The sequence below is a fragment of the Oryza sativa genome, chromosome 7, assembly GCF_034140825.1.
Source record: "Oryza sativa Japonica Group chromosome 7, ASM3414082v1".
NCBI lineage: Eukaryota > Viridiplantae > Streptophyta > Magnoliopsida > Poales > Poaceae > Oryza > Oryza sativa.
Window position 1 is genome coordinate 29,626,455 of NC_089041.1, and position 22,453 is coordinate 29,648,907.

General features: G+C 41.0%; 2 protein-coding genes and 1 long non-coding RNA gene across 3 annotated transcripts; 2 read left to right on the forward strand and 1 right to left on the reverse strand.

Moving 5' to 3' along the window:
- The first annotated feature begins 198 nt into the window (after positions 1–198).
- LOC4344370 (uncharacterized) lies at positions 199–9,540 on the forward strand. Its single transcript, XM_015791933.3, has 24 exons — positions 199–766; positions 901–972; positions 1,243–1,286; positions 1,377–1,488; positions 2,209–2,280; positions 2,779–2,841; positions 3,287–3,364; positions 3,440–3,532; positions 3,624–3,743; positions 4,092–4,175; positions 4,424–4,639; positions 4,731–4,778; positions 5,057–5,311; positions 5,500–5,597; positions 6,334–6,578; positions 7,094–7,162; positions 7,249–7,313; positions 7,498–7,667; positions 7,764–7,842; positions 7,944–8,199; positions 8,746–8,791; positions 8,932–9,040; positions 9,150–9,212; positions 9,337–9,540. The coding sequence occupies exons 1-24, from the start codon at positions 464–466 to the stop codon at positions 9,415–9,417; spliced, it is 2,841 nt and encodes a 946-aa protein (XP_015647419.1). The 5' UTR covers positions 199–463; the 3' UTR covers positions 9,418–9,540.
- Positions 9,541–12,167: 2,627 nt separating this feature from the next.
- On the forward strand, positions 12,168–13,036 carry LOC4344371 (senescence associated gene 20). The gene has a single exon (XM_015789744.2). It carries the CDS (start codon positions 12,473–12,475, stop codon positions 12,770–12,772), a length of 300 nt encoding a protein of 99 aa, XP_015645230.2. The 5' UTR covers positions 12,168–12,472; the 3' UTR covers positions 12,773–13,036.
- Positions 13,037–16,510: 3,474 nt separating this feature from the next.
- Positions 16,511–21,488, reverse strand: LOC136357314 (uncharacterized). The gene is made up of 3 exons (XR_010742550.1): positions 20,125–21,488; positions 17,941–20,033; positions 16,511–16,869 (listed from the first exon to the last, which is right to left on the reverse strand). It is a non-coding gene; the product is annotated as an uncharacterized lncRNA (long non-coding RNA).
- Positions 21,489–22,453: the final 965 nt, after the last annotated feature.

A 22,453-nucleotide genomic window follows, 5' to 3' on the forward strand; every position in this document is an offset into this window, starting at 1 on the left:
GATGTGTCGGCACGAGATTGATTTTTTTTTTAACGGAGGGAGTATATATTCGGCCGGCCGGCGGCATAATAGGATAGTGGAGTAGTAGAGAATCTGTTGCTTGAGCATAATAGTACCAAATATCCTCTGATGTGATGAAAGAAAAGTAAAATAAAAAAAAAACAAGAGTTAAATAAGAAGGTGCGGCCTGTGAATCATGGCGCGCGGGTGCGGGCGGCCGGCGTGGGGTGGGAGGGGGACTGGTGAGTGACGCGGCGCCGGAGGAAACGACGCGACAAAGGTGGAGCCGCCGCAAACGGACAAAGCTACCTTACCCGGCGCCGGCTCCAGCGATCAGCACCGCCGCAGACGCCCGCATCCGCCCCATCGCCTTCTCCACCGTGCCGTAGCCCGGCCGCACAAGTCGCCACCACCACCACCGCACCCTCGCCACCGCATCCCATATCCCTCCGCCGCGCGCGGCATGCTGATCCCACTCGCTCACCTCCCACGCCCACCACCACTCACCGCCTCCGCTATATTTCGCCCCCGCGCCCCTCGCCTCCTCGCCTCGCTCTCGCTCGCCACCCCTCCTCCTCCTCTACTTGCAGCTTCAGCTTTCGCTTCGCTGCCGCTGCGGGCGCTGCTCTCCGAGTCCCAGCGGGAGGTGGAGATGGTGGGCGAATCGGAGGGGAGGCCGCTCCGGGTTGGCCTCGTCTGCGGCGGGCCCTCCCCGGAGAGGGGCATCTCCCTCAACTCCGCGCGATCCGTCCTCGATCACATTCAGGCGAGAACGCACCTCTCTTCACTCTTCACTACACTGTCGTATCGTCACTCTGCTTTTACTGGACTAGATCAATTTGTTCGCTTCATTTTCCTCACAGTTGTATTCCTTCTGAAACTGAAACAAATCAAATGCAGGGGGAGGACTTGCTGGTCACCTGCTACTACATCGACTGCGGCATGAACGCCTACGCCATATCACCTGCGCAGGTGCCTCCTTCACTCTTCGACTGCTACCTACCTAGAGTCTATGTACTACATGTTGTTTCTGCTGCGCTTGCTTCCATCTCATTCGCGGGTATCTGTGTGCTCTTCATCATTTTTATACTAGTCGATGTGGCTCCTGACTATTGTCATACTACACTACTTACCTACTCTGTTTGCTGCATTCCTCGCACTTCATCATTTACTATTTTATCATCAACCTTTTATAGCCGACTGCTTCTCATGTTTTACTTTTACTGTTTTATTACCGTGCAGCTATATTCCAACACCCCTTCAGATTTTGATTTCAAACTTGAAAGGTCAGGTTATTCCCATTATTATTATTTGTTTTCCTTAGTAATTCTTCTAGTTCATTTCTATATATTAAACTATAACTTTCACTACTACAGTCTAGCCCAAGGATTCCAATCCCTATTTGACTTTGCACAACATCTTGCCGCAAATGTTGACATTGTCTTCCCGGTGATCCATGGCAAATTTGGTGAAGATGGTGGTATTCAGGTCACTATAACTCACTGCCACTGCTTCTTCTTGTTGTAATTGTTATACTCCCTCCGTTTTAGGTTATAAGACGTTTTGACTTTGGTTAAAGTCAAACTGCTTAAGTTTGACTAAGTTTGTAGAAAAAAGTAGTAACATTTTCAACCAAAGACAAATTGATTATGAAAGTATATTCAATTATTGATTTGATGAAACTAATTTAGTATTATAAATATTACTAATTTACTAACTTAGTCAAACTTGAAACAGTTTGACTTTGACCAAAGTTAAAACGTCTTATAACCTGAAACGGATGGAGTAGTATAAACAGCTCAGGCTGCCCTCAGGGCCTGCTACTCCCCGAGCACTTGCTGTCGTAAACCCCCCCATGCCGCGGTTCTACCATTTGGCTTCCCCTATCTAATAAAATCGAATGGCATCTCTCCACCGTTCCGGCAAAAGAAAAGTATAATCACTGAAGATGCATTGTGAGGGAAAGAAATTAAGTGTGCTCTGATACATGCTTGTGGATTCTCTCACTCTGTTTGGCTTCTCATGGCACTACCATCTAGTACTGAATGGTTCTGAATTTCATGAAATTGCATACTGTTGCCAATTGCTTTTGATGATACGATCTCACATACTGAAAGAATTAGATGCTTGCCATGTCATACTTAATTCATTCACATTTTGCATATCAGATATAAGTTAGTGTTTGTAATGCTGTTTGGAAATATTCAGGAGCTTTTGGAGAAAGCAAATGTTCCATTTGTTGGGACACCCTCTAAAAATTGCCTCCTTGCTTTTGACAAGGTATGCTATGCACTTCTTATTTCTTTTCTTATTTTTACACTTCTGTTTTCTCTGCTATCATTTCATAACAACATGCTTGATAGACTCAAGTAGCAGCACATGATCAATAAGTTCGAATATAGTTTCTCATGGCTTAAATGTCTCGTTAGACCTATTGTTCTTTAAATCATCCTTCTTTGTCATCTCAGTACTTGGATGGTAGTAAATGTTCCAGTGCTGTCCCCAGGATTTTCTTAGCTGAGCAAATATTCATGTGTTATCTCACTTCAATTAGTTTGCTGATTATTAGATGTGCTGGAATTAGAACAAAATCTTCCAGAAATAAGTGAAGTTTATGAAATGCACATGACAAGCAGGTTTGCAGTATCACCACTATATTTTACTAGATCCATGGAAATGTGGTCCCTGTCCATCAATACAGAGCCCCTTTGTTAATTTATTTGATATCAACCAAGTTAACTATGGAGCTGATTCATTTAATTCTGAATATGACTGCAGTATAATGCATCGCTTGAGCTCAATGCACAAGGCTTTTTAACAGTACCAAACTTTCTTGTAGAGGTAAAGCTTCTTGATTTCTGTGTTGTTTACTCAATGCAATATTGTTCATACTGTCATTAAGAGTATAATATCTTTATTTTAGTTTTCTTACAAGGTATACAAGTTTTGATGCACACAGTATGCAGTTTAGAAGGAAAACAAGCATAACATTCTTGAAAATTTTAAATCATTCACAAGTTCTTTTTGTGCACTTTTCATTTGGATGATTTTGTCGATTCCAGGGTATTGAATCTTTACAAACACTTTCAAAAGGAAAAACAAATGGGCTTTAGCATGTCTTTCTTGGAATCTGAAAAAAGAGGAAGATACGACTAATCATTGTAATTCTTTGTGAAATATTTGCATCCAACGATATTTTAGGAGGTATATTATTTGGTTGCTGATTCTGATGCTCTTCTATTGAGGCTTATCATGTGTACTACATGTATCGTCTATGGCAAAATAGAAGGACAAATTAGCTAAGTCGAAACTGGAGGAATGGTTTCAAAGCATCAATTTGGATAAAGAAAATGGCAAAGTAGTGGTAAGTGAGGATGATTGACTTGAAAATATGTCTGTGATTTGCTTTATTAGCAAATAATTTGATGACCTTATGTAGGTCAAACCTACAAGTGCTGGATCGAGTATTGGTGTAGTTGTTGCTTATGGTGCTAATGATGCAGCTGAGAAAGCCGAGGGAATAATTTCAGAGGTACATGGTACTTTTTGCTTTGTTTCGGGGAGTAGTTCAGGTTGAAAAAAAAAGGCATGGATTTTATCTGAAATCACCTGGTGGCTAACAGGGAATTGACGACAAGGTTATCATAGAAGTTTTTCTTGAAGGGGGCACTGAGTTTACAGCCATTGTTGTTGATGTTGGGACAGCTAATAACAGTGAGCCTGTTGTTCTCCTTCCCACGGAAGTATGTTTTACATCACCGACCATCTCCTTTTTCCATTCAACCTGAACACGTCTAATGAGAAGATATTTGCCTTTTGACACCGACAAAAAAGTATCAACTCTAGAATTTTCAATGATTTTATTCAGTTACTATACAGTTCTGTATCTGTAAGAATAACTGCCACTTCCAAGACAAAGGGAATGTTTTATCACACAAAAAATAAATGGTATTTCTGCTCACTGTTTCCATCACAGCAGCATGTCTTCTATTAGTTATTGAGTCAAGCCTACTTGGCAGATAACAGAATAGTCTCTTGGTGATATAGAATGACTGAAGGAGTTTCCTCTTTATCTTTTTGACTTTTTGTAGGTTGAGCTTCAATCCTCCAGTAATATTGATATTCAGGAGGATACAATATTTAACTACCGTCGGAAATACCTTCCAACTCGACAGGTACTGGAAATATAGATCCTAGACTATTACACAAGTGATTGGAATATACACATTCACAAGTGTCAGATGTTTTCTGTTGGCCTCTGTGACTTTATTTCCCAAACTCTAACGAGAAGACTTTTCTAGAATGTCGTTTGACAAGACCTTTTTCAAAAGTTCAAAAGTTGTGTTTTTCACAATTATAGTGATCTAACACAAAACAAAATTCTGTAGCTAGTTGTCAAGTGTTGAATTTGATATTTTCACAGGTTGCTTATCATACACCTCCACGATTTCCGTCAGAGGTGATTGATTGCATCAGACAAGGAGTGTCTATTTTATTTCGTTGTCTTGGCCTGCGTGATTTCGCGAGGATAGATGGTTGGTTTTTACCTACTCCCGTTACCTCTCTACCTTCAGCTGAAAATACTGGTAAATTTGGAAATACCAAATACGGTGCTGTCCTTTTTACTGACATTAATTTGGTAAGTGTTCTTAGATCGATTTTTGTTCTTAATTTTGCACCGCGCCTTGCAAATTCCTAATGTGACATCTGTTGTTATCCTATGTTAACAGATGACTGGGATGGAGCAAACCAGCTTTTTATTCCAACAATCTTCTAAGGTATTACTTACAATTCATTGCATTGTGCACATCATTATTTCTGGAAAATAATCTAATTAAAAAAGGATGCAATATTTTCCTTACTATATGTTCACTATTGTTCTGGATGGTTACTTTGCAATACCATGATGATATTCATATTTGAGCTAATAATTCACAGAAATAAATACTAGTACTACAGATTTTCAATAGCCAGTTTGCAAGTAAGTGTTGTAAGAATATATGTTACATATGGGCTGTTTAATCTTATACTGAAGTCATTAAAAAAATATTTTCAGGTTGGATTCTCTCACTCTCGAATCCTTCGTACAGTTGTTCAGCATGCTTGCTCGCGGTATCCGTCTCTTGTACCATGCAGTAATGCATGGACTGCTTTGTCCAGAAAAATACAAGCAGCAAAACAAGCAGAAGCAATCCAAAAAGGTACATCCAAAAAAAAGGTCTTTGTGATCTTTGGTGGTGACACTTCTGAGCGGCAAGTCTCTCTTATGAGTGGCACAAATGTCTGGCTTAATTTGCAAGGTTTTGATGATGTAAGATTTCTAGCTTTTACATTAAATTCTTGATATTGTTAAAAAAATCCCTAATCATTAGTATATCTGTTTTTAATGTTTGGTGTATTTTGCTATCATTACCATGTACATTATGGAATCCCATGATTGTATCTTCATATTCATGCTACTGGCATGAATGCTTAATGCAATTTTCTTGTTGCCTTCAGCTTGACGTGACACCTTGTTTGCTTACATCTGGAAATGGTTATTCTTCCTTCCACAACCAAAATATGAATGGAATTTCACGTGATGTATGGACATTGCCGTAAGTGCTATTCCTTCTCACAAAAACTCTTTGTAGTAAGGCATCACAATCATTCATTTGATAAAAAGGATTTGCTAGGTAGTAGTTTCAGAAAACTGGCTTGTTGCCTTCCAACACATCGTCGATTGGAAAACGCAGAACCCCAACTTTACCTTGTGTGGTTTGTTATTAAAGAATAACTACTTTCATCTTAATTGGCCAACCTGCTTTTTTGGTTTGTTTTGACATCTAAAATTTCGTACAAGGGACATGATATTTCCATTTTTTAATTATGCTATAGGGGTGACACTGGAGCTATATGATTTAAGTTCTTAGTATTAGTGTGCAGGAAACTATAATTTATATCATTGTTTATTGGTCCAAACTCCAGAGAAGTTAACTTGTGTTGCATATCGGTTTTGTAGTTTTGAACAGGATATGTGCTTGTATTACATCAACTTCTAACTTCCTATCGGTGTTTAAATATAAAAAATAGAAATTCGCTCCACTAGATGTTCATTCCAGATCCTCTTCTCCCTCTGTTTTTTCCTTCTCTTTTTTCGAAGTTGGTATTTTGTTTTGCCACATATATACACCCTATAAAATCAGAATTTACATGTGACTTACATATGTTAGTTTAATTGCAGATTAAATGTTGACTTTTAAGACCATTTGAGGATGAACATGTGCTATGCTTTCTTTATTCCTTTCTACTTTCTATAGTTCAACCTGTCATTAGTTCCATACTCTGTGGCAGATATTCGTTAGTGCTACGACATACCATTGAAGAAGTTAATGCCGCATGTATTGAGGCAATTGATCCAGAACGGATGGAATTAACATCCCGTTTACGTGACCAAGTAATGAATGAACTTGGACAGTCATTAAGCAAATATGATTGGTTTGCGGGCTTTGACATTGCCGATAAGCAACCTATCAAATACTCTCTTCAACAATGGATCAATCATGTTAAGGAAGCTCAAGCCGTAGTGTTTATAGCAGGTATTTTTTTTAATCTAGTTCAACTCCTATGCAAGCTGACACTCCCTCTATTTCATATTATAAGTCGTTTTGACTTTTTTTTCTTAGTCAATTTCTTTTTATGTTTGACCAAATTTATAGAAAAATTTAGCAACATCTACGACACCAAATTAGTTCTATTACATGCAACGTTGAATATATTTCCACAATATATTTGTTTTGTTTTGGAAATGTTGTTATATTTTTTTATAAATTTAGTCAAACTTAAAAAACTTTGACTGGGGAAAAAGTCAAAATGACTTATAATATGAAACAGAGGGAGTATTAATATTTCCATATAACCATGCAGTTATGATGATACATAATTACATTTACACAATTTAACTATTGACAATTCAGGTGATACTGAAATACCTTGGGAGTATTTCTTATATTATTCAACCCCATTAATTATTCAACTACTACTATTTCGTGATCAAACCAACCATAACTGTTAACGGCACAGAAGATGGTGATGTCCAATATATTTCCTGCAGTGCATGGTGGTATTGGAGAAGATGGTACTATTCAATCGCTGTTGGGATCTGCAGGAGTTCCTTACACAGGTTCCTTTGCAGCTTGTACTGTATTTAGATGTTTCCTGTCGTTGGGATTATGAACTACGATGGTATCAAAGTTCTTTCTTATACAGGGCCTGGACAAATAGCTTCTAGGACATGCATGGACAAAGTTGCAACTTCACTTGCCGTTAGCCATGTATGAACACCTTTATCTTCTGTTTAGGGACTGCCATGACCATTTATTTTTTTATTTTTTAGTAAAGCAGTGTGCTGGCATTTGATAGTGTTAATACGATCAAGTTCATGATCCATTTTCTGACAACACAATGCTAGCTGTTGAATAATGAGCCTTCCCTTTTCCCTTTCTGTTATCTATGTAGCTGGCTAGCTATGGAGTTCACACCATACCAAAGGATCTGAGAGCAACAGAAGAGATACTAAAGTCGTCTCCTGACGATATCTGGAATGACCTGAAAGCAAAACTACAAACTGAAACGGTTTGTGTGAAACCTGCTCGTGATGGATGCTCAACTGGTGTGGCAAGATTGTGGTGAGCGTTTAATTGGTGCTTTCTGTATTAGTACTATATAATATCTGGTCATGTCTTCCACATTCACGGATCATTATGAAAACCAACTATTTTTAGTTGTCCGAAGGACTTGGAGGTATATGCAAACGCATTGGAGAGAAAATTACAGCGCATGCCTGCTAACTGTTTATCTAGGGTACGAAAAACTAAATTTGATAACTTATTAAACCTGTCTTTATGTCCATTGAGAAATTCGGTGCTGAGATGCATTTTTTGACATTAAGCTTTACTCCTTAGGCACATGGTGTCATTGAGATGCCAGTCTCTCCTCCAGAGTCACTGATATTTGAACCTTTTATTGAAACCGATGAAATTATCATTTCAACCAAATCAGTGGATGATAGCACCCGACATCTGGTATGGAAGGGGGAAAATAAATGGCTTGAAGTGACTGTTGGTGTAGTTGGCAAACGTGGAGAAATGCTGTCACTAAATCCAAGTATCACAGTCAAAGAAAGTGGTGACATTTTATCTCTTGAGGAGAAATTTCAAGGTAAATAACATTATCTTGTCCATGATCTGTATAAGGACTTACTGCTGTGAGTGTTCAACTTATATATTGTGTCCCCATTATAAAATTAAATTGAACTGGGAAAGATGGAGTTGAGCATTAATCCTGTGATAAAAGGAAAAAACAAATTCCAAATCAAGACCTCGAAGTCATTTACAGGTAGTGGACACTGGATAGTAGACAGAAGACTAGTATTAGAACAATCTCCAAAATTTTCAGTCCCAAACAGTGTTCCCTATTCGCAATTTCCCTTGTCAGATGAAATAAAATACTACTGTACCTTTCTGGCTTTCTCCCACCGTATGATGTACTACTTTTTTTTGCACGAGACGGTGCGAAGTTCTATTGATAGAGTAGGAAAAAATTACAAGATTACAACCCTGGAGGATCGTAACCTGGAAAAAGGAAAAAAAATACCACCACCCACACACCGACATCGCCAACACACAAGCCCAGGAGAAGGCTTCCTCTCGTATGATGTACTACTTTAATTTCCTCTGTGATGCATAACTAAGTTACCATTTCCAGGTGGAACTGGAATCAACTTGACACCACCTCCTTCAACAATTATGAGGTCTGATACATGTCCCTGGAATTTCATATTATCCTGAATCTTACTCGTCTTTCCTCTGTTCCCTCTCGTTTGATTTGCTGCCGGCGCAGCTCCATATTCAGCTCATCATTTTGAGTTGGTTTTGTTTTCTGTATCCGTAGCGAGGAAGCCCTGCAGAAGTGCAAAAGTTGTATCGAAACTTTGGCAAACACTCTCGGATTGGAAGGCTTTTCAAGAATAGACGCATTTGTTAATGTCCAGAATGGGGAGGTAATCTCTCTCGCGCGCGCGCTCTCGTATGCGCACACTCATTTGACTAACCGAAGAGCAGACTTATTTTGATGCTAACTAATTACCGTTCTTACGTTTGATCCTGAAGATACTGCTGATAGAGGTAAACACTGTTCCTGGGATGACTCCATCCACTGTACTGATTCACCAGGTAAAAGGTCTAAATCACTAAGCCTGGCAGCAGCACATCACTCTTTGCTATTCGAATAGTACTTACTTTTGGTAAAATCGCAATCTTTGCCTGTACTATAATACTACTACTATCCGAACTACAGGCACTGACGGAGAAACCACCCATCTATCCCCACAAGTTTTTCCGGACGCTTCTTGATCTGGCGTTTGCAAGGGCGAACTAGCTAAGCTACTACTGTAACTATGTTTGTGATGTATTTTCATTTCAGTGCAAATAAGGTGCCTACCATGCATGTATCGATCTGTATTACTGTATGCAATATGCAACTGCCGATGTGATGTGATCAGTACTGTACCGTGTTGAAGGATTAATTTTTTTTTAAACCTAAGGCGGAACTTTGTTCCACTTTTATATTTAGAAGAAGAGAATTGACCCAGTTTATAAGGAAAACCGGGTCCGAAAACCATACAACTGCACGGTTAATTACAAACCCACCGCTACACAACTAACAACAACTGTGGAGTCCAATCACAGGACATCGCTGCCAAGCTAAACACAAAAGCGACACAACAACTCCCATATCGCAGAAGAGGTTATCGTTGCCGAGCTAGCCGCCCCAGCGACTCAGCAGCGCCGACTTCACAACCGCAACAATACTGAAGACGAAAGTCGCCAAAGCGAAAAGCGGCTCCGACGTCCAACAATAGACATCAGCCAAGCCAGCGAGGAGCCACTTCCTTCATACGGCTAGCACAAGGACTCCTTGGAAGAGACTGCAACATGTCATCGTTGCCAAGCGTCGCCGCACCCTGTCAGCGAGCAGCTTCGACTTCATTAGCAGAAACAACCGAAGAGCGTGTCGCCCACCATAAGAATGAAGCGGACCCAAGAAGGCGAAGCCTCGCCAAACACAAGATATGAAAGCTTTTGAACCGAAAAGAACCATCAACAGCCATCGATGCATTGAAACTTCTCCGTAGCGACGCCCTCAAGGAGGGCACGACGCGTGACGCCGCCGCCGCTCGTCCGAAAATCGGAACAAGGTTTTCACCTGGAGATTTGTGGGGATATGAAAGAACACAAGACAACGCCTCCAAGGAGGGAAATGATGCCCACGGGCGCCGTCGTTGTCGAACCGGCCAAAAGCACGGCAAGGCTTTCGCCAGCATCTTCACATCACCCACACAAGCACCCCCACATCGATGGCCGCAGAATAGTCCATGACGTCTCACGAGCAGTCATACCTTGATCGTAATCAACAGCAATGGCGGGCCCTTGGCCACCCTCGAAACGCCACGTCAAGCCCCATTCCTGCTTCACGCCAGCACAAGCCGTCATCCCGCCAACTCCACATCCGCACATTGCCGCCAATCAACGATGAGCGAGCCAGCCGAACAGGAGGCTGGCCGCCAACTTCACGCCAGCGAGCCGCCGCCGCTTGCCGGAGCTCACACGCAGCCGCCCCGCCGACCGGCTGCCATCCGGCGTGGAGGCGACGGATCCGGCCGCGGCGGCCAGATCCATCCGTTGAAGGATTAATTAACGTGCTTATCTGTATACTGTTACAAGTATGCAATGCAAGGTGGTGTTGCTTTCGATCTTCACGTCATACATAATCACGCGACAAGTCACGGAGATACAATGATTTGGTATGTTACTGTTGTATTATTGGAGCTGCCACGCATGCTTGCCATTGGAGATCGAAAACAATCCAACAGATGATGGGGTATTGGTGGGCCTGTCAATCGACGAGTACAATGATTAGTAGCAGACACTGAGAAATGCATGAACAGAGAGACAGAGACAGGGTTGGTGTTGGCAATAAGAGTCGTGTGGGGTGGCACGAAGAAAAACTTGGCTTGGGCTTTGAATCTCAATTGGGTATGAGTTCGGAGTATCTGTGACCACACGCGTAACTGTATGCAGCTTGTCCACATATCTTGTGTTTCGGTAGAGACACTGATCCATTGACCATTGTGCCGACCACAAATCTAACTTGTCCAAATCTGACACGTTTAGCTACCTAGTAGTAAGTACTAGAACTCCATTACTACGGAGTACTATTATGTACTCCTACTCCAGTATGATTACCAGGTGAGGTATCGATGTTATCCAAATCAAACTGCCGTATGATCATTCCGTCTTCACTCTCCAATCCGATCATCATTCATTACCCCTACACACACATTAGATAACTCTGCATAATGCAGATTCAGTGGGAAGCTTCCAGGAAGCAATTGCAGGTCAGTGTGATGAGGCCCATGAACAATGCAGAGCAGGAGTTGAGCTGGATGGGAGTGGGACAAACAAGCTGCTATTGGAGTAGTGAGGTTGAGGCATAAGTACATTGAATTGAATTGAATTGATGGTTTTATTTTTTTGCGAAGGGGTGGTGACTGGATTGTGATTGAATTGATGGATGGGGGTGGGCAATGCAGGACCAAATGGCGCCTCCCCTGAATAACGAGCTCAGATTAATAATGCAATGCAGGTCATAAGTCGTTTGCGCACGAGTACCACCTGCTGCAAGATTTTCTGATGTGAGGGGCTCATTGTTGTTGATTGAGTAGTAGGACTATAGCTTAGATTTATGACGATATATGTACTATGTACTATAGGAGAAAAAAATTGAGGTGCGTGCTGCATACAGTAAGTAGATGGATTCTCCGGATAAACCCAGTATATTAGATATGTTTAATTCCGTGATGCGTAATAATGCGTTAGAAGATGGTGAGTTTATGGTTGACGCTAGTCGGCTAGTGTACATTTTACAAGTCAACAAGTAGTAAGCATCAACATATGCCTTCCGATTCCGGGGGAAAAAAAAATCCAATGAGGGCCCGCAGTATGAGTCAGCACGCACCCGCAACCGACCCCACCTCCCCTCCCCTCTGGCAAATGCCAATCGGGATCGCGACGCGGTCGACTCGATCTCCTCTCCTCTATAAAAGCACGTCGCTCGAAGAGTTTTGAGCCTCCCAACCACAATCTCCCTCCTTCACTTGGTTTCTTGTTGTGCAACTCTCGTCGTCTCGTTCATCCCCGGGCTGGCATCGCAGGAGCTGGCGTCTCGACAGGATCAGCAGCCGCAGCAGCTGCTGCTGCACCAACAACAACGACAAGAAGAAGAAGAAGACTTGGAGTCGGAGCAGCAGCGGAACCAGTGGTTGGTGATCCGGCTGTACGAGGCCATCAACGCCCGAGACCACACCGCCGCGCACGCCCTCCTCGCCCCGGACCTCGAGTGGTGGTACCATGGCCCACCCGCCAGCCACCACATGATGCGCCTCCTCACCGGCTGCGCCTCGCCCTCCTCTTCCTCCTTCCGCTTCCGCCCGCTCTCCGTCCACGCCCTCCCGGCCTCCGACGTCGTCATCGCCGAGGGCATCACCGGCCGCTACCACGACAGCTACTGGGTGCACGCTTGGACCGTGGGACCCGGCCCCAATGGGGATAGGGTCATCACCCACCTCCGCGAGTACCTCAACACCGATCTCACCGTCACCCGCCTCCCGCCCACCCGCTGCCTCTGGCAGAGCCGCCGCCCCGACCTCCCGGCCCTCCTCCTCGCCCTCTAATTCATCATCTTATTGTGATTACCATCAATCAGCTTCAACCAATCCCCTCCATTCTGCTGTTCCAATACGTCGATCACACCTAGTACGCGTAATTACAGTATTATTTGCAATTAGTATATAATAAGAAATGTGGCCTCCTTTACTTCACTTTTACTGCGTCTGCGTCTTCGTCAGCGGTGACGCTCTCGCCGCTTCCGCAGCTACTACTGTTCAAATAATGTCTCTTGTATGGTTGAACAATAATAAAGCAGCTTTGCATTCTCATCTTACTGTATTATTTAGTACTCATTCTCTTTGCTTCCTGCTTAATTATCCTGCTCTGCTTTCTTCACATTGTCTGGTGGCGGCGCACACGCAATTCCCTTCCTTTTCATCAACTTATTATACTAATAACTTATATGCAAGCAGAAAGAAAGCAAAGGTTGTTTCCGATAAAAGCAAGGTATATAGTGGTAATGTGAACCATCAATGACGGGGAAAAGTACGTATCTTCTTTTTCTTTTTCTCTTTTATTTTATAACTATCGTCTCCGCCACTTTACGAATTATTCTGGCTCCATGGGAGCCAGCAAGTCCACTGCAAAGTGATAAGTATATATCTTCCCATTATATTTATTTATAATTAAGTGCGGCTGCAATATTCAAAAGCTCAAAGTGTGTAGAAACTATTCCTAGGACTAGCTTGAGTAGTAAACAAATTATTAAAGTGTGCTCTTTCTAATCTAAAGACAAAAGGCTAATATATTAAATCTTCAGCTCGACCAGGCAACAAAGAAAAGTAGAAAACTATATACTCCAGCGTTCAAACCAAAGTCGATCATCCGCAACACGCTCTCTAGATTATTTCTGTGTTGCTTTTCTTAGGGCCCATTAGAATTGGAGAAAAAATGGAGGAAAAACAAATGAATTGAAATCCTACATTACTTATGTTTTTATTCATAGGAGTGAGAAAAGGAAAAACGTAGGAAACTTTCTTTTTTTTTAGAAAATAGATTAAAATCCGGCCTCTACATCCACAATGGACGTATACAGCCCAACGTTATACAAGAGTACTTAGACTCGAATTCCTTACAAAAAGGATAAAAAAAAAAAACCAAAGTGACAACACTTAAAAGAGAAAAGAGAAACACTACTACTCCAATCTCCTTCTAAGGTTCCACCCATATTTTGCATACAACTCCATGACCCTTGCCTCCAACATCTTGCAATATTCATTCAATTTGTGGCCATCCTCTTCCTTAAGCAACAAAGACCACTATTGTGCCCAATAAGTTCCCTTGAAGATTACCTGTAAAAAGGAAACTTTCTTATTCCTACAATTCTAGAGGAAAAACGTAGGAAATTTAACATCCACTCTAACCTCTTGGAAAATTTCTTCTAAGTCTATCTCTCTCATCTGATTCCTGTATTTTTTTTCCTACAGTCCAATCAAACAGTTATTTTCGTGTTTTGCAATCCTTTGTTTTACACTTACATTCATATATCAGAATCCTATGTTTTCCTACTTCTCTATTTTTTTAATCGTACGATTTAAAGGGGCCCTTAAATTTTTGTTTTTTTGGACACCGAAATACAGTATGTATATATTGTTGTTCTTTCAACGGGTCGTCTCTATACTTCAAATTAGCTAGTATCATGCCGTGCGTGACCATTATGTATGATATTCGACAAATCAACGGCCGTATGCATGACATGTGCATGACTCTCCGAGAGAATTATTAGGAAAATAAAAGATGGACATGTACTGAGGATTTCATTAATGAACTATATTTATAGTTACAGTAGCTTAATAATGAATCAAACATGGGCGCGTTTGGTGTGCGTTTGATTTCGAACGATAATACTCCATGATAGAGGTAGCTGGAAGCTAGGTCAGTGAAAGTGAAACGCCTAATCCCAAGCAAGCTAGGCGGCGTATCGGAGACTAATCTGGCCGGCGAACCCAACCAACCGATGCGATGCGAGTGAGGACCCTAGCTTCCATATAATTCCTCTGGCCACGCGCGCTTGGATCTGGTATTGCTTCTTCTTCTACATACAACTTAATTGCTCTAGGGTTTGCTTGCTCTGCTCTTTCAAGCTAAGGGAGGATCTGGATTCTGGAGGAGATGCGGCGGCGGAGAAATTAAACCAGTCGATTCTGGCTAGGGGTGAGCGGGCCGGTGTCTAGAGTACATGTGCATTTTGGGCTTTAATTCCTTGCTTGTCTGGCTCCCTGTTCAATGGGCAGGCCCACGATTTGCAATTTCCCACTAAATAAGCTCACTCTGGGCCTCTCAACTTAGAAAACTGAATTACACTTTGACCGACGTGGAGAGTTGATTCAGCCTAAAACCTCGCAAGCCCCACATGTCAGCTAGAAATGATTTCTTCCTCCTCACTCTCCAACTCTCTTCCCCTCTCTCTTCCCATCTTCTTCAGGGCGACGCCTGATGGGGAGAAGGGTGGCGGCGGACGGGAGAGGAGCTGTGCGGCAGCCAGCTATCTCGCACACATTTGACCTCTGCCGATGGCTTCAGGATGGTATTGTAATCTCTTAGCTTATTACCCCCTGCCTCTGACTGGTACTCCTCCGTTTCAAAATGTTTAACGCCGTTGACTTTTTAGCACATATTTAACCATTCGTCTTATTTAAAAAATTTAAGTAATTATTAATTCGTTTCCTATCATTTGAGTCATTGTTAAATATATTTTTATGTAGGCATATAATTTTACATATTTAATAAAAGTTTTTGAATAAGACGAACGGTCAAACATGTGCTAAAAGTCAATGGTGTCAAACATTTTAAAACGGAGGGAGTATTTAGGCAGCAGGCACATTTGTCGTCTTCACTCCAACTTCATCATCCTGCCTGCACACTGCACAGAATACAGATGCACCGTACCCGGTCTCTTCCCATAGCCAAAGGCAGGCCTAAGATTAGCTGATACTCCCCCGTCTCTTTTAACAAATTTTAGAATTATTATATAATTTTTTTTACTTACTGTATTATCCAAAGTACTTTAAGCACGATTTTTTATTTTTTATATTTGCATAAATTTTTTAAATAAAACGAGTGGTCAAACAATATAAGCAAAATATTAAAATATCTTATATTATAAAACGGAGGGAGTACATGCATACAGAGACACATGACAATACTTCCATCCCTGCCTCAGGCCACCAAGCCGGCCGGCCTACTGCCGGGCACTACTACACTCTTTACGATCGACTACTTTTGACTAGTATACAGTATTATTATTGTATTAATTTCCCCTTCCTACTCCACTCCAACCTGTGCCTTTTTCTTACCTTCCTTTCCTTTTTTTCTTTTCTTTTTAATAAAAACATAAAGGGCTACCGCAACCACGTGCATATATATACGACAATATGATATACTATACGTCTATATATACGGCGCGGTTATGTTTGAAGGTTTTTGTCTGGGTTGAGCTGATCGAGCATGTCTGTCAAGTAATATCCGTTCAGATTATGCCCAGTTTAATTACGACTTACTTAGCTTAATTAGTACAGTGGTTTCGATCATCCATGTCACCCTTTTTCTTTATTTATATATGGGCTATTGTTTTTTTCCTCGATCTCTGCGCCTCTAGTATATATATATATATATATATATATATATATATATATATATATATATATATATATATGTCTCAACCGAATATGGATCAGTACTAGAAAGAGCCACGCGCTACGCTGCGTGTGCCGGTGCTGACATTAGAAGGTTTGACATAATAAAAGCAACAGAAGATAAATATAGCCAACATTACATTCGAACCATGCTACCAAAGTTCAAATATGAGTTATTTTGATCGGTTCGTTTGGAGTACTATCTATATGATCATGTACACTTGAACAAAAATAGCAACCACAGAAAAGTGGTGCATACGTACAGTGGATTATATTAGGGAAACCAAGCAGTTACAAACCAGTAATTAGAAGGTGGTCTGACATATATACAAACAGGATCTCTTCAATAGAACTTGCATTGCAAAGAAATGTAGTTGTGCTTTAGCTTGATAAAAACATCACATCATAACGTTCATCCACAGCAATTTTGCACATGAGCTGGTACTGGATGCTACTGAAGCTATCCCCTACATCATGTCCAAAAATTTCATATTAGATAGGCTTTGATAAGTATTCTCAAGAAATATTTTCAGCTCGCGAAAAGGGGAACAAAACATTGAATCTATAAAACAAAAAAATGATTAATGAAATCATTGCATGAAGTCAACTTATAATGAAAGCTTCATAATCATATTTGCGAAAAAAAAATCAATCCAAAAGGATTGATCTTCTAAAATTCCAATAACATGCAGTGCAAGGCAAAAAAAAAATCAAAGCAGGAATATTACTTTAGAGGGAAAGAAATATTAACTGTCCCAACTACACCCATTGGAGCATATGGCAGGACCTATCTAGAATGGTTTGAACTAAGAAGGGATTTCAACGAATTGAATGTCACATGCCATAATATACTGATATAGAACTTCATTTGCAAAGCATAAGAGAACCACACAGTATAGCTAGAGATATGGAAGCATGATCAATTGAGGTATAACATAAACTCCTGATGTGAACACTAATAAGAAGTTCAGTAAATCATGGACATTAATACAGATCAACTGAGGTTGATACTTTTCTAGCATAAAAGTACCTATGGCCAATGCATGCATTGATCCTTTGGGGTGACCACTTGATGTAATAACTTATTGAAACACCATGGAAAGAACCTTTGGACTGAGAACTTATTGAATCACCATATTGAAAGAAAACTAAGGTATGAGTAAATTATGCCATGAAATGAAAATATGGTTATTTTGGTCTAGTAAGTGTCTTCAGTCAAACCAACTATATCCTTTTTTGGGATTGGGATTGTTGTCTTGACTTACAAAAACCCAGTTTTAAACAACTGCAGTTGTTACAATATAAAAAAAACCCAGTTTTAAACAACTGCAGTTGTTACAATATAAAAAAAACCCAGTTTTAAACAACTGCAGTTGTTACAATATGCATGATTCACATAATTATAGAGCTTGATCTAGATACGATTGTCGACAGGTTTTCACCAAAATAATAAAATCCATCTAGTTTATTTTACACAAATGATCTATCTGAATATCCTTCATTTCAGAATTTTGAAGCTGGAAAAGAAAAGCACTAACCTCCCCTCTTTTGCTGAAAGAAGAACATAAGCAGGGCATGTGGATAGAACATAAGCAATTGTCTCGTGCATCAAAATATAGTATGAATTTCCCCAGTCAAAAAAATATAGTATGAAGTCTAGATCATTGCACCTGCAAACAAAAACTGGGAAGTGTACTATTCCATACTGTGGAATGCAGACAATTACCTTGTTGTGTAGGTCTGTATAAAGGTACCACAACACATTTTCATCCGAAAGAAACAATTGCTTTTGTTCACCATAATGCATCGAGCTGTTGATGTCAACTACTATTATGAATGGCAAACCTGAAATTAGGAATATACTCCCTCCGTTTTTTTAAATAAATGACGCCGTTGACTTTTTCTCACATGTTTGACCATTCGTCTTATTCAAAGATTTTTATGCAAATGTATAAGATATAAATCACACTTAAAGTACTATGAGTGATAAAACAACTCATAACAAAATAAATTATAATTACGTAAATTTTTTGAATAAGACAAATGGTCAAACATGTGAGAAAAAGTCAACGGCATCATCTATTAAAAAACGGAGGTAGTATGTTTTAATGTGAGGATAGCCACCATCACTATCAGTAAGTTCCAAAATGCTTGTGTGAATCACATATAATAGTAATTGCGTAAGAAATACCACATAAATATTGTAGATTCTATCATAAAGAAATAGCCAAAGATAACAGGTTACATATTTAGGAACCGGAGGTAACATTTTGGAAAAATCAATAGAAAAACAAACAGAGAATTATAAATCTATGGACCTAGAATAAGCTCTGTTCAAAATATATATGGAGTAAAATAGGTTAAGTCAACTAAGATTTGGATGTATAAGAATGGTACCTGGCCAAATTCAATGGTTAGATGTGGTTAGCTGGTAATATGCCAAGACTGTAACTTGTCAGGTTTACAAATAATGCTTGATGGTGTATGCATCAAAATTGCCAAAGATTGTCCAAATGAACACCATCAAAGCACTGGTACTCTATCAATTCTGCCAAAAAAAACGGTGGGCAATAAATTCACATATTTTAAATATGATTTGTTGGAAATGGAAGGAAGCTGAGGAAACTGAAGAGACGCATCATCTGCTGATAGCATAAACATAGTACGTTGCCATTAAGCTAAACCTAAGTAATCTGATGAGCAATCTAATGACCACATATAACACCACCCTAGTGAAGATAGGAAAACAAACAGTATTTATGGGGCTGTTTGGTTCTTATACCTTACGAAATTATTGGTAGTACCAAATTCTTGGCATGTTTTGGTACTATCAATTTTTTGGTAGGGTAGAGATTTATTATACATGTTTGGATTGCTATCAATATGGTGACAAATATTAATGATATAGAGAAGAAGGTTCTAGATTAGTGACAAATTGATTATAGGTATTATCAACAATTTAGCTTCAATCCAAACCCATACTATTACTATTTAAGATCACCAATAAATTGGTAGGGCACATTTTGGCATTAATCCAAAATGGCCCTATGTCTCGAAATAGAAACACAGTTGTAAACATAACATTTAGCAAGTGGAAACTGCAAGAAGATGGGGTTGTCTTTCCACACCATCCATGTGAAACTGAATGGGCAGGAAGTTATGAACAGGGGGATAGCAGCGTTGTGCATACCGATATGGTAATTGAACTCTAGAAAGAAGCAACTCACAGGAGCCTTCTGGGAAGAAAGGGAACCAAATAAGGGGTAAAAAAAGCATGTAATATATATAGTATGGCCTACAAAAGCAATCAGAACATTTACTATACTCCACAGTGTAATTGGAATCTAGATAGTATTATACTTCATATTTATGTAACCTCATCATAGAATCAGTAATTTGCAGATATCACATCGAAACGCCTAACCTCTTCAGAAGAGCTTGAAAAGAAGACCTGCTCAATTTGTCATGTCAAACTAAAACAACATAGGGGGGAAATAACATGTCACTGAACGATACTGTTGATTTTGAGAAATACAAGCATATGCATTAATCGGCTTGAACCTCATACCGTAGACAATGAAGGAAGCGGGAAAATGGAAGTAGCCATATGCATTCTGAGTAGTGGAGACATCTGCAATTAAGAATAAATAATGCAATGCAGAAATTAGCAATTTAGCATATATAACACATGCAAAAGAAAAGTATGATGGGCTGCAACTTACATAAATGGACAGCAAGACCTGAAGCAAGGGACGCTCAGCCCTGTTGACCTCCACCTGCTGTCTTCTCACAAAATTGGGTGGCGCACTGGCCTCAATATGAACCCATGGCAACAATTCATATTAGTACTGCAAGCACACTCATGTGTACAGAAGTAAAATTGATCCTATATAAATTACCAACCAGAGAATGAAGAAGGATACCTAGACATTCCCATATGAGCCAAGAAAAGAAAAACTAAACACAGCCTATCTATCTGATATATGTTGCATAAATCATTCAAGCAAAAAATGTAGCTTTGTTCATGTATCTTGGACAATGGACATGCAAATTAGGATTTCGGAGATCCATAAAATTAGACATCACAATGAACTTGTTGGATAGCATAGGAAGAGAGGATACTGTGAATATTGGACACATTGTATTGAGCCTCAGGGGGCCGATATATATAGGAGTACATGGGGAAGAGATAAGGAAGGATTACAAATATGGAAGGAATCCAAACAAACCAATCCTATCCTAATATGACTCTAACTACCATATACTCTAACAGAACTAAGCATGCATATTGCTTAAGAGAGAGAATGGAAGATTAATCTGGGCTCCTCGATGTGGCTCCAATGCAACTATCAACAGGTGATCCACATGTTATTTCAGCACAAATGGTCCACGGGTTGGCTCTCCTGGAGAAAAATAAAATGAAAAAGAGAGAAAACGAAATCGTTCCTTGCCGCCGTCCTGACCAAGCCATCATCACGACCGAGACAGAGCCATTGTCGCCCCAGTCATGGCCAAGCCGCAACCTTCCTCCTTCTTTCTCCCCTAGCGTCATAGCCATCACTACGCCGCAACACACCTGCACCACTCCAACCTCCTACCAAATCCGGCAGCCCCTAAGCCGGATCTGACACTGACCGGGCCTGAGAGGGAGAGAGGGGCGGTCGAAGTGTGGAGAAGGAGAGGAAAAGAGGGTGGTGGCGACTGCTTGCTCCCTCGCTTCCAAGGCTCCGAGCGGTCGGATCCACCTGCAAGAAACCAAACCCCGGATCGACAGCTCGTGAACAGATCAGGCGCCACAGCAAGCGGGGTGGAGAAGATGGTAGCGGCGGCTCACATCCCTTTCGTCCGAGCAGCCAAATCAGCTAGCGAAGAGATCGGGGTCGCCGGATTCAGCGGCCCGGGCCTCCTCGCTAGCAAATGCAACGGCCTGACTGGGGAAAGAGGCGGGCGCCGAGGGTTGGAGGAGGGTGAGGCGGCGACGTGCTTGAGGGGAGAGAGGCGGGCGCCGGTGGTGGGAGGAGGTGAGGCGGCGACATGCTTGAGGAGAGGAGGGCGAGGCTAGGGGAGGCAGCGCGGGCGAGAAGAGAGCCGCGCGGCTGAGGCTGTGGGAAGGAAGCTAAGGTGGCTAGGGTTCTTCGCAAATCCAGGCCGTCCGTTCCCGATCCAATGATCCGACGATGGTGGAAGGGTAGTCAGGCTGGGACACGTGGATGGCCAGATCGACCTTAGCATGCGATCCGACGGCCCACGTTAATGGGGATGCACATGCTATTAGCGGAAAGAGAAAGGGTTTTTCTGAAAAAAAACGATGACATGGCGCTCTAAATTTTCACCGCTCCCACGGTGTTTAAGTAAAGTAATATGTACTCCATGCATGTATGTAGCCGCATGCCTATTTTTCGGCTTGGAACTCATACATATATATGCACTGACCAGTATTCTGGAAATCGATTCCATCTTTAAGGGCCCAGTTTATTATTGCACACGCCCTAACTACGTACTTCTGTTAACTTTGTTTAGCTTTCTTCCTTAATTTTAGTTAGGGAATCTTGGGGTGCATGTAGTATAATCTAGCATCGACTAAAAACAACAAGAGTAATACGATCGAGCACAGTGCTCTACTACTGCTGTCATGTTCTGTGAGAGGTATACACTTAAAAGATCTAATGGTTAACATGTGTAGTTATATATCTACGGAACATTGGATTTTTTCTCTTGAAAATATAATACTACTTTACTTTACATGATGAGTTATATATAGTTTCTCCAGTAAATACTACTCCGGCTCTCCATTCCTAATTGATCATCATCAGGGGCGGATCCAACGTGGGTGCAGGGGGGGACTTGAGTCAAGTCCCCCTAGACCCATGGATACTCCCGGAGTACCTCCTTCGATTTTTTTACTATGAATGATAAACTAAAGATCCCTAAATGGTTAGAGGTTGAAGAAACTGCGTAATTGAGCCCCCCTAATTTTTTGTTACTGGATCCGCCCCTGATCATCATATTATATGAGTACATCAAGACTAAATAAGGAAAACTAATAACTCT

Bases quoted from the DNA above. Each gene is read 5' to 3' on its own strand.
- LOC4344371 (XM_015789744.2), top strand. From the start codon at position 12,473: ATGATGCGCCTCCTCACCGGCTGCGCCTCGCCCTCCTCTTCCTCCTTC.
- LOC4344370 (XM_015791933.3), top strand. From the start codon at position 464: ATGCTGATCCCACTCGCTCACCTCCCACGCCCACCACCACTCACCGCC. The intron at 7,668-7,763 runs GTGAGCGTTTAA...AACTATTTTTAG, and splicing joins ACTGGTGTGGCAAGATTGTG to TTGTCCGAAGGACTTGGAGG. The intron at 7,843-7,943 runs GTACGAAAAACT...TTTACTCCTTAG, and splicing joins CTGCTAACTGTTTATCTAGG to GCACATGGTGTCATTGAGAT.